General features: G+C 42.4%; 1 protein-coding gene across 5 annotated transcripts in view; it reads right to left on the reverse strand.

The window, feature by feature from the left end:
- Positions 1-12527, reverse strand: part of LOC119953875 (cell surface glycoprotein MUC18-like) — a 251544-nt gene that overhangs the window by 75525 nt on the left and 163492 nt on the right. For all 5 annotated transcript variants that reach the window (XM_038778486.1, XM_038778485.1, XM_038778484.1 and 2 more), the window contains exon 7: positions 9985-10106. In XM_038778486.1, the coding sequence (XP_038634414.1) occupies positions 9985-10106 (122 nt within the window). The remainder of the gene's footprint in view (positions 1-9984; positions 10107-12527) is intronic.

Genomic DNA, 12527 nt, shown 5'->3' on the forward strand with positions numbered 1-12527 from the left:
CTATCAATCCTGTCCTTCCCTCAACCAATCGCAACAACATCATAGTTCCAAGAACAAATCTGAGCTTCAAATTGATGCCTTACCTGTTTACTGCTCATATTGAAACAAATGCACTTCAGACAACCTGTCCCACTGTGTTCAGCAACTTCTCCCTGCCTGCTCTTCCACACTAGCCTTAGTCTCCAGTTCTCCCTCCGTTACTTCACCTGCTGACTTACTGCTCTGGTTCCCACCCCCGCCACACTAGTTTAAACCCATCCAATTAATTCTGCTGTGATGCATGACCCAAAAGGTAACTGCTGAAAATCATTATCTGGATTTCCACATGAAGGATACAAAGCCCTATTTATGCTCATGGTTTATATCCATTCCAGTCTGCAGCATTAATACAGAAGAGGAAAATGTGGGAAGCAGGGTGATTTTATTTTCTTAAGATGATCTAATGAAACCTTTGGTCTTCTGTTGGGGGACATTTTGTAATACTGGACTATGATATAAATTATAGGTGGCTCTGTAACTACATTTGTGCTCCTATATTACTTTTGAATAGTTCTGATGAGATAAAAGGTATTCATTGGCTTAGATGCCTGTTTAGAAGAGGCAATTTGTAGAAATAGATAGTGTAAACACAATGCTTGTTAATATCAGAAAGGACACAAAATGGCTGTTAGCTATTAAAGCAATGCTAAAGACACGAAATGGCTGAACTAGATACTTTCCTGAACAATAAGTTACAAACTGTGTAAACTACCTCATGAGAACCAAGCATTGGTACTTATAGGGAGTATCTCAACAGCTTTCCAGAACAAGGAATGCAATGTATCCATAATAGATCAAGGTCCCCAGCTGTAGACAGGACATATCCTTGTGTTAGTTTTGAATGATTTCTGTATGAAGTTAGGGGTGGGTAACACCCACTTTAACCATATATAAGACCATAAGACATAGGAGTGGAAGTAAGGCCATTCGACCCATCGAGTCCACTCCGCCATTCAATCATGGCTGATGGGCATTTAACTCCACCTACCAGCATTCTCCCCGTAGCCCTTAATTCCTCGCGACATCAAGAATTTATCGATCTCTGCCTTGAAGCCATTTAGCGTCCCGGCCTCCACTGCACTCCGCGGCAATGAATTCCACAGGCCCACCACTCTCTGGCTGAAGAAATGTCTCCGCATTTCTGTTCTGAATTTACCCCCTCTAATTCTAAGGCTGTGCCCACGGGTCCTCGTCTCCTCGCCTAACGGAAACAGTTTCTTTGCGTCCACCCTTTCTAAGCCATGTATTATCTTGTAAGTTTCTATTAGATCTCTCCTTAACCTTCTAAACTCCAATGAATACAATCTCAGGATCCTCAGCCGTTCATCATATGTTAGACCCGCCATTCCAGGGATCATCCATGTGAATCTCTGCTGGACACGCTCCAGTGCCAGTATGTCCTTCCTGAGATGTGGGGCCCAAAACTGGACACAGTACTCCAAATGGGGCCTAACCAGAGCCTTATAAAGGCTCAGTAGCACATCGCTGCTTTTATATTCCAACCCTCTTGAGATAAATGACAACATTGCATTCGCTTTCTTAATCACAGATTCAACCTGCATGTTTACCTTTAGGGAATCCTCGACTAGCACCCCCAGATCCCTTTGTACTTTGGCATTATGAATTTTCTCACCATTTAGAAAGTAGTCTATGCTTGGATTCTTTTTTCCAAAGTGCAAGACCTCACATTTTCTCACGTTGAATTGCATCAGCCATTTCCTGCACCACTCTCCCAAACTGTCTAGATCCTTCTGCAGCCTCCCCACTTCCTCAGCACTACCTGCCTGACCACCTAACTTTGTATCATCGGCAAACTTCGCTAGAATGCCCCCAGTCCCTTCATCCAGATCATTAATATATATGGTGAACAGCTGCGGCCCCAACACTGAACCCTGTGGGACACCGCTGGTCACCGGCTGCCATTCCGAAAAAGAACCTTTTATCCCAACTCTCTGCCTTCTGTCAGACAGCCAATCCTCAACCCATGCCAGTAGCTCACCTCGAACACCATGGGCCCTCACCTTACTCAGCAGCCTCCTGTGTGGCACCTTATCAAAGGCCTTTTGGAAATCCAGATAGACCACATCCACTGGGTTTCCCTGATCTAACCTACTTGTCACCTCCTCAAAGAATTCTAACAGGTTCGTCAGGCACGACCTCCCCTTACTAAATCCATGTTGACTTGTTCTAATCCGACCCTGCTCTTCCAAGAATTTAGAAATCTCATCCTTAACGATCGATTCTAGAATTTTACCAACAACCGAGGTTAGGCTAATTGGCCTATAATGTTCCATCTTTTGTCTTGATCCTTTCTTGAACAAGGGGGTTACAACAGTGATCTTCCAATCGTTCGGGACTTTCCCTGACTCCAGTGATTTTTGAAAGATCTCAACCAACGCTTCCGCTATTTCTTCAGCCACCTCCCTCAGAACTCTAGGGTGTAGCCCATCGGGGCCAGGAGATTTGTCAATTTTAAGACCTTTTAGCTTTTTTAGCACCATCTCTTTTGTAATGGCAACCATACTCAACTCAGCCCCCTGACCCTCTATAATTTTTGGGATATTACTCATGTCTTCCACTGTGAAGACAGACGCAAAGTACTTATTAAGTTCTCCAGCCATTTCCTCGTCTCCCATCACTAGCCTTCCGGAATCAGTTTGAATTGGCCCAATGTCTACTTTGGCCTGTCGTTTGTTTCTTATGTATTGAAAGAAACTTTTACTATCATTTCTTATATTACTGGCTAGCCTGCCTTCATATTTGATCCTCTCCTTCCTTATTTGTCTTTTTGTTAACCTCTGTTTGTTTTTGTAGCCTTCCCAATCTTCTGATTTCCCAGTGCTTTTGGCCACTTTATAGGATCTCTCTTTTTCTTTGATACATTTCCTGACCTCCTTTGTCAGCCATGGCTGTCTAATCCCTCCCCGGATAATCTTTCTTTTCTTGGGGATGAACCTCTGTACAGTGTCCTCAATTATGCATACAAACTCCTGCCATTTTTGCTCTGCTGTCTTCCCCACTAGGGTCTGCTTCCAGTCGATTTTCGCCAGTTCCTCTCTCATGCCCTCGTAATTACCTTTATTTAACTGTAACACCATTACATCCGATTTTGCTTTCTCTCTTTCAAACTGCAGACTGAACTCAACCATATTATGATCACTGCTTCCTAAGTGTTCCCTTACTTTAAGATCTTTTATAAAGTCTGGTTCATTACATAGCACTAGGTCCAGAATAGCCTGCTCCCTTGTGGGCTCCATGACAAGCTGTTCCAAAAAGCCATCTTGTAAGCATTCCATGAATTCCTTTTCTTTGGATCCACTGGCTACGTTATTTACCCAATCCACCTGCATATTGAAGTCCCCCATGATCACCGTGACCTTGCCTTTCTGACATGCCTTTTCTATTTCCCGGTACATGTTGCGCCCCTGGTCCTGACCACTGTTAGGAGGTCTGTACATAACTCCCATTATGGTTTTTTTGCCTTTGTGGTTCCTCAATTCTACCCACACAGACTCCACATCATCCGACCCTATGTCGTTTCATGCCATAGATTGAATTTTGTTCTTAACTAACAAGGCAACCCCACCCCCTCGGCCCACCTCCCTGTCTTTTCGATAGGTTGCATATCCTTGGATGTTTAACTGCCGGTCCTGAACCCCCTGCAGCCACGTCTCTGTGATGCCTACCACATCATAATCATTCACGATGATCTGTGCCATTAGTTCGTCTACTTTGTTACAAATGCTACGAGCATTCAGGTAAAGTGCCTTAATGCTAACTTTCTTATCATTACAGATATTGGAAGTCCTAAGATGTCCAAAGTTATCCTTCCTTTTTGTTGAATTCCTAGTCTGCCTCAAGCTTAAATCCACCTGCCTACATGTTATCCTCCTGCGTATCATGCCATTTAACTCCATGCTCCCTGTCGCTTTCACTTTCCCTTCCCCCCAACTCAGAAGTTTAAAGTCCTACTGACCACCCTATTTATCCTCTTCGCTAGAACACTGGTTCCAGATCGGTTCAGGTGGAGACCGTCCCAACGGTACAGATCCCCCCCGTTCCAAAACTGATGCCAATGTCCCATGAAGTGGAATCCCTCTTTCCCACACCAATCCCTTAGCCACGTGTTTACTTCCCTAATTTTCTTGTCCCTATGCCAATTGGCACGTGGCTCGGGCAGTAATCCGGAGATTATGACCCTTGAGGACCTGTATTTCAACTTTCTTCCTAGTGCTTGATAGTCCCCGAACAGGTCCTCCACCCTAGCTTTACCTATGTTGTTAGTCCCAACGTGAACCACAACAACTGGATCCTCCCCCTCCCGCTCCAATATCCTTTCAAGCCGGTCAGAGATGTCCCGCACCCTGGCACCGGGCAGGCAACACACCATGCGAGACTCCCGATATATGTGATAACTGGGATGCTAAGAAAATTGATTGACTGCATGTAATGAATTGTGACGCGAATATAGTTAATTGATTATATGTAAATGAGAATAGAACTAATTCCTCCCCATGAATCTGTATATTAAACTGTGTAAGCCTTAGCTCAAGTGAGAAAGAGTGCAGTCCAGAAGGTTGCAGAGCCTCAGGCTTTTCTCCCAGAATTCTGATACAATAAACTGCTTCTTTACTCGTCCTCAGGCCTTCGTGTGAATATTTTCACCTCTAACAATTGGCGTAGTCGGCAGGCTGTTGCTGAGCCGAACACTGATCGAGCCGGTGGACAAGGCGAGTAGTCAAACCTTTGACCGCTTGAATTAGAGTCACACAGCAAGACGGACGGACGGCAAAGCAACATCCAACGAATCTGGTATCAAGGCCAAGTCAGTAGTTTTGTTGGTCCACTATACCATTTACTTCAGTACTAATTGGCTGCTCGAGGACCAGGCTGAGCCTGAATTAAGGGGGCAATTGAGCTCTCACCTGAAGGCCAGAGTTAGTTGGGAATCCGAGACGCACAGACTGTTGAGTGTTAACGGTCGCGGAACTTACGGTGACATTGCCAAGCCAGGACCACCACCCTACTGAACTGGATGAAAGGTAAAAGCCTCAATCGCCTAGGCACACCAGATAAGCGGGTGATAGAGATGACACGGTTAACACATCATGGAAAAGAGAGGCACAAGGCCACTTTTCTGGGGTCCCTGGGGATCCAGGAGTCTGGCGTACGGATAAGAGTACAAAAAAAACAATGATCAGAGTTGGGTGGGATCCCGACGCAGCCCCCGTAGAACAAAGAAACTGGTGGGATAAACAAAAACGAGATATGGCAATAAAAAAATTTAGACAGGAGTCATCTTAGTTCACCAGTTAGAAGATAAAATGACAGAAATTAAGTGCACCTCGTGCAGCGTTCCGCTAATAATGTAAATGACAGATACAAAGCCTTCACACCGTTTGAAAAACAGGCTATTTTAAAGGAATTGTGCTCTCGCTCTCCCACATTCACACCAAATAATTTTAAGCACAGAAGCAAAGCAAGAAAAGATAGCGGCAGTGCAGATTGTGCAAACCGGCAAAAGAATCACAGGAAACTGTTACAATTATGGCTAACGAATGTAGGGTAAAGAGTATAGTAAATACAACATTAAGGTTGGAAACTTAACAATGGATTCTTGTCTAGAAGAACTTCAGATCGTTTCAAATCCGCGATATTGGATTTCAGTTTGAGATTAAACTATTCAAGACGTCCAGATAAACACGACAGTAATTCAATTAATTTGAGTTTTAAAAAAACTGGTAAGATCTCTTTTCAACACTGGTTAATTAGCGAATATTGAAACTTGAAATCAGTTAAAAGAACAATAAAGAAATTTGAGTAACGTTAAAGGAAAGAATAAATAAAGTTTGAGATCACTTAAAAGACGCACATGGCATCATTCCAAGTTTTCTACCCATTCTCCACCCCCTTAGGTTCTGTACAAAATTTAACCCTTTCAGCAAGCAGATATCATAGAATTTACAGAGCAGAAGGAGGCCATTCGGCCCATCGAGTCTGCACCGGCTCTTGGAAAGAGCACCCTACCCAAGGTCAACACCTGCACCTTATCCCCATAACCCAGTAACCCCACCCAACACTAAGGGCAATTTTGGACACCAAGGGCAATTTATCATGGCCAATCCACCTAACCTGCATATCTTTGGACTGTGGGAGGAAACCGGAGTACCCGGAGGAAACCCACGCACACACGGGGAGGATGTGCAGACTCCGCACAGACAGTGACCCAAGCCGGAATCGAACCTGGGACCCTGGAGCTGTGAAGCAATTGTGCTATCCACAATGCTACCGTGCTGCCCGTCATCTGTAAACAAAAAATATATGTCTCTAAGAATAGCTAATGCCTGTAAAATCAAATCAGTGGAAATTGACTTAAATGGAATAAAACAGATAAAGTTTTATGACGAAGGAGAATGTAAGATTTTGTTCAGTATTTTAATTAAGCGATTGTGAAACTGCTGTCTCTTTGAGAATCTGTAGCCAGGAGAGGGGGCTAACAATTTACGATGATATTTGCGAGCTGTGAGAATGTGTGTTTGGTTTGTGAATATTCATATATCTCTGCTAAGATTTATTTTCTGAGAAGTAACCTTGAGTTTATAATTTGGAATTTTAGAATAGGAACCACAAGGATTTTTATCAAACTTATTTTGGTTAAAGCACTGATGTGCTAGGTTTCCTTTGTGAGTGTGGTGATATTTGTTTGTCGTCTGACATTGTGATTTAAAGATCATAGTTTGAGTGTAATTAACAAATTTTTCTTTTCTAAGGTAATGATAGAACATTACAGCGCAGTACAGGCTCTTCGGCCCTCGATGTTGCGCTGACCTGTGAAACCAATCTAAAGCCCATCTACACTATTCCATTATCATCCATATGTTTATCAAATGACCATTTAAATGCCGTTAATGTTGGCAAGTCCACTACTGTTGCAGGCAGGGCATTCCACGCCCTTACTACTCTCTGAGTAAACAACCTACATCTGACATCTGTCCTATATCTATCTCCCCTCAATTTAAAGCTATGTCCCCTCGTGCTGGATATCACCATCCGAGGAAAAAGGATCTCGCTGTCCACCCTATCTAATCCTCTGATCATCTTGTATGCCTCTATTAAGTCACCTCTTAACCTTCTTCTCTCTAACGAAAACAGCCTCAAGTCCCTCAGCCTTTCCTCATAAGATCTTCCCTCCATACCAGCCAACATGCTGGTAAATGTCCTCTGCACCCTTTCCAATGCTTCCACATCCTATAATGCGGCGACCAGAACTGCACGCAATACTCCAAATGCGGCCGCACCAGAGTTTTGTACAACTACAACATGACCTCATGGCTCCGAAACTCAATCCCTCTACCAATAAAAGCTAACACACCGTACGCCTTCTTAACAACCCTCTCAACCTGGGTGGCAACTTTCAGGGATCTATGTACCTGGACACCGAGATCTCTGCTCATCCACACTACCAAGAATCTTACCATTAGCCCAGTACTCCTAATCCTGTTACTCCTTCCAACATGAATCACCTCACACTTTTCTGCATTAAACTCCATTTGCCATCTCTCAGCCCAGCTCTGCAGCTTATCTATGTGCCTCTGTAACCTGCAACATCCTTCCGCATTGTCCACAACTCCACCGACTTTAGTGTCATCTGCAAATTTACTCACCCATCCTTCTGTGCCCTCCTCCAGGTCATTTATAAAAATGACAAATAGTAGTGACCCCAAAATAGATCCTTGTGGTACAGCACTAGTAACTGAACTCCAGGCTGAACATTTCCCATCAACCACCACTCTCTGTCTTCTTACAGCTAGCCAATTTCTGATCTAAACTGCTAAATCACCCTGAATCCCATGCCTCTGTAGTTTCTGCAATAGCCTACCGTGGGGAACCTTATCAAACGCTTTACTGAAACCCATATACACCACATCAACTGCTTTACCCTCGTCCACCTGTTTGGTCAACTTCTCAAAGAACGCAATAAGGTTTGTGAGGCACGACCTACCCTTCACAAAACCGTGTTGACTATCCCTAATCAAATTATTCCTTTCTAGATGATTATAAATCCTATCTCTTATAAACCTTTCCAAGACTTTGCCCACAGCAGAAGTAAGGCTCACTGGTCTATAGTTACTGGGCTTGTCTCTACTTCCCTTCTTGAAAACATTTGCTATCCTCCAGTCTTCTGGCACTATTCCTGTAGACAATGACGACATAAAGATCAAAGCCAAAGGCTCAGTAATCTCCTCCCTAGCTTCCCAGAGAACCCTAGGATAAATCCCATCCAGCCCAGGGGACTTATCTATTTTCACACTTTCCAGAATTGCTAACACCTCCTCCTTATGAACCTCAAGCCCTTCTAGTCTAGTCGCCTGTATCTCAGTATTCTCCTTGATAACATTGTCTTTTTCCTGTGTGAATACAGACGAAAAATACTAATTTAGCACCTCTCCTATCTCCTCGGACTGCACGCACAACTTCCCACTACTGTCCTTGACTGGTCCTACTCTTACCCTAGTCATTCTTTTATTCCTGACATACCTATAGAAAGCTTTAGGGTTATCCTTGAACCTACCTGCCAAAGACTTCTCATGTCCCCTCCAGGCTCTTCTTAGCTCTCTCTTTAGGTCCTTCCTAGCTAACGTGTAATTCTTGAGTGCCCTAACTGAACCTTAACGTCTCATCTTTACATAAGCCTCCTTCTTCCTCTTGACAAGTGATTCAACTACTTTAGTAAACCATGGTTCCCTCACTCGAACACTTCCTCCCTGCCTGACAGGTACATACTTATCAAGGACACACAGTAGCTGTTTCTTGAACAAGCTCCACATTTCAATTGTGCCCATCCCCTGCAGTTTCCTTCCCCATCCTATGCATCCTAAGTCTTGCCTCATCGCATCATAATTGCCTTTCCCCCAGATATAACTCTTGCCCTGTGGTGTATACCTATCCCTTTCCATCACTAAAGTAAACGTAATCGAATTGTGGTCACTATCACCAAAGTGCTCACCTACCTCCAAATCTAACACCTGTCCTGGTTCATTACCCAGTACCAAATCCAATGTGGCCTCATCTCTTGTTGGCCTATCTACATACTGTGTCAGGAAACCCACCTGCGCACATTGGACAAAAATGGACCCATATGAAGTACTCGAACTTGACATTTCTAGGGTAATTTTGATACACGAGGAATTTTAATCAGGGTACAAAATTACGTATGTAAGATTAAGAAAATGTTAGTTTTATGGTGTTCATTGGAAGTTTGGATAGTTGAAATACACATGACAGTTTACATACATATGACCAATCCGGTGTTGGATTAGTCCAGGGTTACAACTTCCCTGACACAATGCGGATGTATTAATTCTGAGATTGCCGAAATAAGTGTAAAGGACTGATGGGTACATAAAATATGTCCATGATCATGTTTCTTGTTTAAACAAAAGAAGGGTGGTGACAAAATGACATCTGGTAGAGAACTCTGACTCCACCCCTATTACAAACCAGCAGAGAATTGACCCGTGCTTGTTAATGCCTGGATTTGAATTGTCTCTCTTGGGGGGATCATGAATTAGATTCAGTTGAATTGGTTTTTGGAGCAGGCGAGGAGCTGGATTAGGGGTTTGCCCCTGTCCATACAATGAGCTCTGGCTTTTTAATTCTGATACAATAATAAAAAAAAATAGCTGAAGATGTATTTTTAATTGGATTTTACAAATCTTAACTTTTGAATTCTCAGATATATTGAGATTAGTTAACCCACTCTGTCCCCAGCAGAATGGACCTTTTGTGTTTTACTTTACAAGTAACTGCAAGTGGAACAATATTTGCAGTAGCTCAAGAAATTTGAGATAGTTGAATTATTATAAACTGGCTGATTCATCAGGCACAAGCACTTCTTGATTAAAGAATTACAGATGTAATACTGTCAACAGAAAAGTTCCTCACCAGCACTCTGTAAAAGGTGTAATCAACAGTTGATGATCCATCAGATCTGCACTCCAATTTCATATTGTCCGTTTCCTTCAAAACACTCGGCTGGAACAGAATTTCCACATTCTCTGTTGGATCTGGTGGAGGAACAAAAAGAAAAAGACTTGGTAATGCTGGTAGACTTGAAGACCTGATCACTTAGATGATAAAACTGCAGATAACCCTCATGATAAAGAAATATTTTGTATCGGTCTTTACAATGGAACATAAAAAGAATGCCAAAACATAGCCAGGATCAAGAGGCTAATGAGATTGAGGATCTCAAAGTACTATAATTAATATCGGTAAAGAAAAAGTGCTGGATAAATCAACTGAATAAAAAGCCAACAAATCTCCTGGATCCAAGGGCCTATAGCCTCAGGTTGTAAAAAGGTGCCTGCAGAGATGGTAGACACTTTGCTTATGATCTCTTTCATGTGAGAGTACCTTTAAGAAATGGATGTTTAAGCAGTGCACCTTTAAGAAATGGAGCAGCTCATATTACTGAAGTGATGTCAGAGGAGGGAGCTGAGCTGAGATCACTTCTGCTTTTTGGGTGTTTAGTTTTCAGTTTTGAGGAAAAGAGCTTGGGTGTGTTTGTTTGCAGTAAGCTGGATCTGAGGTGATCTCTGCCATAAAAGACTATCTCTGAATCATTTGGGTGATTTAAACTCATAATAGTAATGTCTTTAACCTGATTGAAAATTGAAAATCGCTTACTGTCACGAGTAGGCTTCAATGAAGTTATTGTGAAAAGCCCCTAGTCGCCACATTCCGGCGCCTGTCTGGGGAGGCTGATACGGGAATCGAACCGTGCTGCTGGCCTGATTTAAAAGCCAGCGATTTAGCCCAGTGAGCTAAATCAGCCCCTGATGTGTTTCTGTTTAAAGGTGTTAAGTCTTTTGGAGGTTTGAAGGAACATTTTGAGGGATTATTTAGTGTTGTATTATTTTTGGGGTTATCTTTGAAGTAAGGGGTGTTAAGGGATCCAATGTTTATTTAAAAAGGTTCAGTTGAATTCATGGAATAGACATTGTTTTGTGTTTAAAAACCCACGTGTCCATAATTGTACTACCAAACCTGGAGACCAAGCCATGTGCTTCAAAAGGAACAATACATTAAAGGGAGAGGTTGGTTGAACTCCATGATACATTTTGGGGTTCTGAAAACGCCGCTCCCATAACAATTGGGGGCTCGTCTGGGATAAAAGTCTATCTATTGGATTGGCTTTTGTGAACTTAAAGACAGTGAAGGATTGTTGCTTTTCCGGTGTGGTATTTTAGTTTAAGTGGGGAGAGTATTGTGAACAATGGCTCTTTCAGAGGTTCAGAAGTTTTTGGGGGTGGAGAATGTCACACACTGTACCTTTTGGATAGAGACGAAACGCAGACTGTTAGATTTGGCAAAAAACATTGCAGTTAACATTACCTGACAAAATGCGAAAAGATGAGGTAATTATGGCGGTGGTTAAGCATTTAAAGTGGCCTGAGATAGAGTCTGACTCATTGGAAATAGCAAAAATTCAGTTGCAAATTAAACAAATGGAGCATTAGAATGAATTAAAGGGGCTTGAATACGAGAGAGAGAGAGAGAGAGGAAAAAGAAAAGGAGAGAGAAGAAAGGAGAAAGGAAAGAATAGAAGTAGGAGAACAAAAAGAAAAAGAAAGGGAGATACAGATCAGGGAAAAAGATAAAGCGAGGGAGTTTGAACTTCAGAAAATGGCCATGAAACATAAAAATCAGTTAAAATTGGCAGACATAAAGGGAAACGTACAGTTGGATGATAGTGATAGGGATTGTGAGAAAGAGCGTCATAGTCAAAGGCTTGGTGGGAATCTATTTAAATATGTCCAAGCATTGCTAAAGTTTGACGAGAAGGAAGTGGAAGCCTTTTTCATTTCATTTGAGAAGGTAGCTAAACAGTGTCATGGCCACAGGTCATGTGGGTGTTACTGATTCAAACAAAGCTGGTAGGTAGAGCTTGTGAAGTGTTTTCATCACTACCGGAGGAGGTATCTGGAACTTATGAGAAGGTGAAGAAATCCATCTTAAGTGCATTTGAGCTAGTGCCTGAAGCTTACAGACAAAGGTTTAGAAATTTAAGGAAAGAATTTGGTCAAACATACATGGAGTTTGAAAGGCTCGAACAGAGTAATTTTGATAGGTGGATAAGGGCTTTGAAAATAGATCAAACGTATGAAGCTCTCAGAGAAATTATACTTTTGGAGGAGTTTAAAAATTCAATTCCTGATGTAGTGAGAACTCATGTGGAAGAACAGAGGGTCAAAACTGCGAGGTTAGCAGCAGAAATGGCAGATGATTATGAATTAGTTCATAAATCAAAGATTGGTTTCCGACATCAGTTTCAGCCGTGCTGCCGAGTTGCACATGAGGTACCAGTGGGAGGACATTTGGGAATAAGGAAAACTCAAGCTAAAATCCAGAAACATTCTTATTGGCCTGGACTACATAAAGATGTAGTTAAATTTTGTCAATCATGTCACACATGTCAAGTGATA

This window comes from Scyliorhinus canicula, chromosome 19 (genome assembly GCF_902713615.1).
Source record: "Scyliorhinus canicula chromosome 19, sScyCan1.1, whole genome shotgun sequence".
Classification (NCBI taxonomy): Eukaryota; Metazoa; Chordata; class Chondrichthyes; order Carcharhiniformes; family Scyliorhinidae; genus Scyliorhinus; species Scyliorhinus canicula.